Consider the following 4,183-nt stretch of genomic DNA (forward strand, 5'->3'; position numbering starts at 1 on the left):
ACTTGTTATTAACTTATTATTAATTGTTATTGTTAATTTGTTGGTGAATGATGAAACTAGGTTAAAATTCATAATTGCTTGTGAATTTGTAGGGTTCCATTGTAAATTTTTGTAAAAGGAAACCGGATGTTGGTAGTAGTGATGAAAGTGGTGGAGGAAAAATACCACAACCTACTCTACAACAGCAACTACAACCTACTCAACAACCACAACCACAATCTACTACTCCACAACCACAACCACAACATACTCCAACATATTTTGATATTAATAATCTTCCTTTGGACCCGGCGGATAGGCAAGAATTACAACCTAACACCCAAATCAAATTGATGAAATAAGGAGAGCATATCGGATTGGAGGACTTTATCAACCAAAAGGTCATAAATTTAAAATAACCAAGATTGGTACTAAGTGTAGACGTTTTGTAAAGGAATGGTTTGATGATTTTAATTGGTTAGAGTATAGCAAAAAACTATTCAAAGCTTATTGTTTATGTTGTTACATGTTTGGAGATAGTGTGGGGGCAAAGGGGGGGGGGGGAGATATATTTATGACGGGAGGCTTCCTCAGACAAAGAAGATTGCAAGATGAGGTAAGCTTTTTGATAAGCTTCTTTCCAAGTAGAGAACGCAGGATTGGGGCAGATTTTCCCCCTGATTCGATGGTTGCAGCTGGAGGAAGAAGGGTACCATCGACATGATCAACCAATTTCTGAAAAGGAAAGAAGTGGTAATACCTGATTATGCCATAAGAGATAGTTAGTTGAGTTGAGTTTAACCATGAGCAGATGAAGTATGGTGGAAAGAGTAAGAGAAGCCTCCGATGTAGACATGATCGACGAGGCAGAAGAAAGAGATACAAGAAATCAATTCTAATTATTCTAAATGATCTCTAATAGTTTCCCGTCTTATATATATTTACAGTATTATTTTTTGGTCTTTGTATCCGTTTTCAGAATGCATAATCATCTTTATTTGTGTCCTCGTCGTGAGTGGCGGAACTGGCTTGGAGCCAGCAGTAGCAAGTGCACCTCTTGAAAATTTTGTGATAGTGTAATTTTTTTTAATATACAAGTGCACTACTAAAAAAAATTATGTTAACTTCTAGATTAAATAAAGAATGAAAACTAACTATAATGTAAATATCTAATAGTCCATTACCTAATAATCTAGTAACCCAATTATATTTTTAATTTAATGGGCTAATAATAAATAAGAAATTGTTATTTAATAAGTCCATTTACTTAAAATAAAAATAAAAGCTTAAAAAGCCCATTAATTGGAATGGGTGGGGGATATACGTATACAAGGGAATTGGGAGAAAAAAAACAAATCCTTGGTTGACTGTGAACACAAAAGGGCAAGCAAAAGAATCTTCATTTTGTCTTTTTTTTTACCAAATCAACTTGCTCACTCTCTCAATTTGACTTCTTTTCTCTCTCAAGGCTTGGTGGAGCCTTTTAGAATATATCAAGAATGAAACAAGTATTTCTTTAAACCCTTATTTTAATGCTTTGCTAGTTTGCTATAATTAATACTTTCATAATTTATGTTTTTCTTTAATCCCTTATTCCCTTATCATACTTACTTGTGATTAACATTATTAATTGTTATTGTTAATTTGTTGGTGAATGATGAAACTAGGTTAAAATTCATAATTGCTTGTAAATTTGTAGGGTTCCATTGTAAATTTTTGTAAAAGAAAACCGGATGTTGGTAGTAGTGATAAAAGTGGTGGAGGAAAAAGACCAGAACCTACTCTACAACAGCAACCACAACCTACTCCACAACCACAACCACAACCTACTCCAACATGTTTTGATATTAATAATCTTCCTTTGGACTCGAAAGATAGGCCAAGAATTACAACCTATCACCCAAATCAAATTGATGAAATAAGGAGAGCATATTAGATTGGAGGACCTTATTAACCAAAAGGTCATTAATTTAAAACAACCAAGATTGGTACTAAGAATAGTCGTTTTGTAAATGAATGGTTTGATGATTTTAATTGGTTAGAGTATAGCAAAAAAGAGATCAAAGCTTATTGTTTATGTTGTTACATGTTTGGAGATAGTGTGGGGGCAAAAAGGGTGGAGAGATGTATTTATGACGGGAGACTTTGATACTTGGAGTAAAAATGGAGCATTTAAAACTCATGAGGGTAATGTTAATAGTTATCACATCAAAGCAAGACAAAAGTGTGAAAATCTAGTGGAGAAAAACCAATCAATTAGTGAAGCTTTCCATAAGCAAACCAAAGTTGGCGCAAGTAACTATCAAATTCGATTACATGCTACAATTGATACTTGTAGATTTTTAATAAAAAATACGTTCCCGTTTCGTGGTCATGATGAGTTGGATGGATCTCTTTCTCGAGGCCTTTTCCTTGAAGAATTAACTTTCCTTCGGGACCATAATGAAAGCATTTATAATGTTACTTTAGAAAATGCTCCAAAAAATGAGAAATTGACGTCTTCGAAGATTCTAAAAGAGATTGTTCAATGCTTTTCAAAAGAGATATTCAAGTCTATTTGTGAAGAAATTGGTAAGGATGTGTTTGCTATATTAGTAGACGAGTCTAGTGACGTATCCAAAAAAGAACAAATAGCTATGGTTTTGCGATATGTTAATAGCCTTGGAATAGTGAAGGAAAGATTTGTTTGAATTCTTCACGTGAAAGACACGACTTCTTTAACACTAAAAAAGGCCATTGATTCGGTATTTACCAACAATAACTTGAGTATGTCTCAGGTAAGAAATCATGAATTCATTTTTTTTATGTATTTGAATCTTTATTTATTTTATTTCTTATATATATATATATATATATATATATATATATATATATATATATATATATATATATATATATATATATATATATATATATATATATATAAACAGGTAAGAGGGAAAGGATACGATGGAGCAAGTAATATGAAGGGTGAATTTAATGGTTTGAAAGCATTGATATTGAAAGATAATCCTTCGGCATATTATATACACTGTTTTGCACACCAACTTCAATTAGTGGTTGTGGCTGAAGCAAACAACCATGATGGTGATGATGATTTCTTTGAACAATTAGCTTTGGTGGTTAATGTAGTGTGTGCTTCTTGTAAAAGAAAAGATATCATACGAGATAGTTACAAGGAAAGGGTTCAAAAAGAATTTGGTAATGGTGAAATTGAGACCAGGAGAGGATTAAATCAAGAGTCTTCTCTTGTTCGAGCCGGGGATACAAGATGAGGCTCACATTATAAAACAATAATAAGTTTGAAGAATTTGTTTTCGGAGGTTGTCAAGGTTCTTAAATATGTTGAAGAGGAGGGATCTAGTTTAAATAACTGAAATCAAGCGTACGGTATTTTGTCGTATTTTAAGACGCTGATTTTGTGTTTTATTTACACTTGATGTTGGACAGATTTGGTTTCACAAATACCCTATCAAAACATCTTCAAAGAAAGGATCAAAATATTTTGGAAGCGGCTTCTTTAATGAAAGTAACGATGAAAACGCTGAAAGCTTTAGGAAATAATGGGTTTCCTTTAATGCTGGAGAATATATTTTCTTTTTGTCATAAACATGAAATTAAAATTGCGGAAATGTCCGAATTTTATGTTACTCCAAGAAACCGTAGAACCAAGGTTACTAATCAACATCACGAAGTTGATATTTTCAACACGGTTTTGGATATGCAAATTCAAGAATTATGGGACCGCTTTAGTGAAGTGAGCACTGATTTACTAGAATACATGGCGGCTTTAAGTCCTTGTAATACATTTTCTATGTTCGACAAATTAAAGTTGGTGAAGCTAAGTGAATTATACAAAAATGATTTTAATGATTTGGAAAAGGTGTATCTTGATGGTGAATATGAAACATATTATCACTCTTTGATTGATGATGAGAGATTTGCTAATTTGAAGGGCATTGCGGACCTTTGTCGTTTGATGGTGGAAACTGGGAAACATCGTTCTTTTCCTTTGATTTATAGGTTATTAAAGTTCACTTTGGTTTTGTCCGTAGCAACCGCAACCGTTGAAAGATGTTTTTCCGCAATGAAGATCTTGAAGACGGACTTACGTAATAAAATCGGTGATGATTTTTTGAATGATGCTTTGATTTGTAGTGTAGAAAAAGAAGCACTTATTGATGTTAAGATCGAACGAGTTTGA

General features: G+C 32.9%; 1 protein-coding gene across 1 annotated transcript; it reads left to right on the top strand.

The window, feature by feature from the left end:
* Positions 1-3,514: 3,514 nt before the first annotated feature.
* Positions 3,515-4,183, top strand: LOC145112997 (uncharacterized). The gene has a single exon (XM_079049108.1). The coding sequence runs from the start codon at positions 3,515-3,517 to the stop codon at positions 4,181-4,183; it is 669 nt and encodes a 222-aa protein (XP_078905234.1).

The sequence above is a fragment of the Lactuca virosa genome, chromosome 5, assembly GCF_052849685.1.
Source record: "Lactuca virosa cultivar CGN04683 chromosome 5, Lactuca_virosa_CGN04683_v6, whole genome shotgun sequence".
Classification (NCBI taxonomy): Eukaryota; Viridiplantae; Streptophyta; class Magnoliopsida; order Asterales; family Asteraceae; genus Lactuca; species Lactuca virosa.

Coding starts and splice junctions, on each gene's coding strand:
- LOC145112997 (XM_079049108.1), top strand. CDS start 3,515: ATGAAAACGCTGAAAGCTTTAGGAAATAATGGGTTTCCTTTAATGCTG.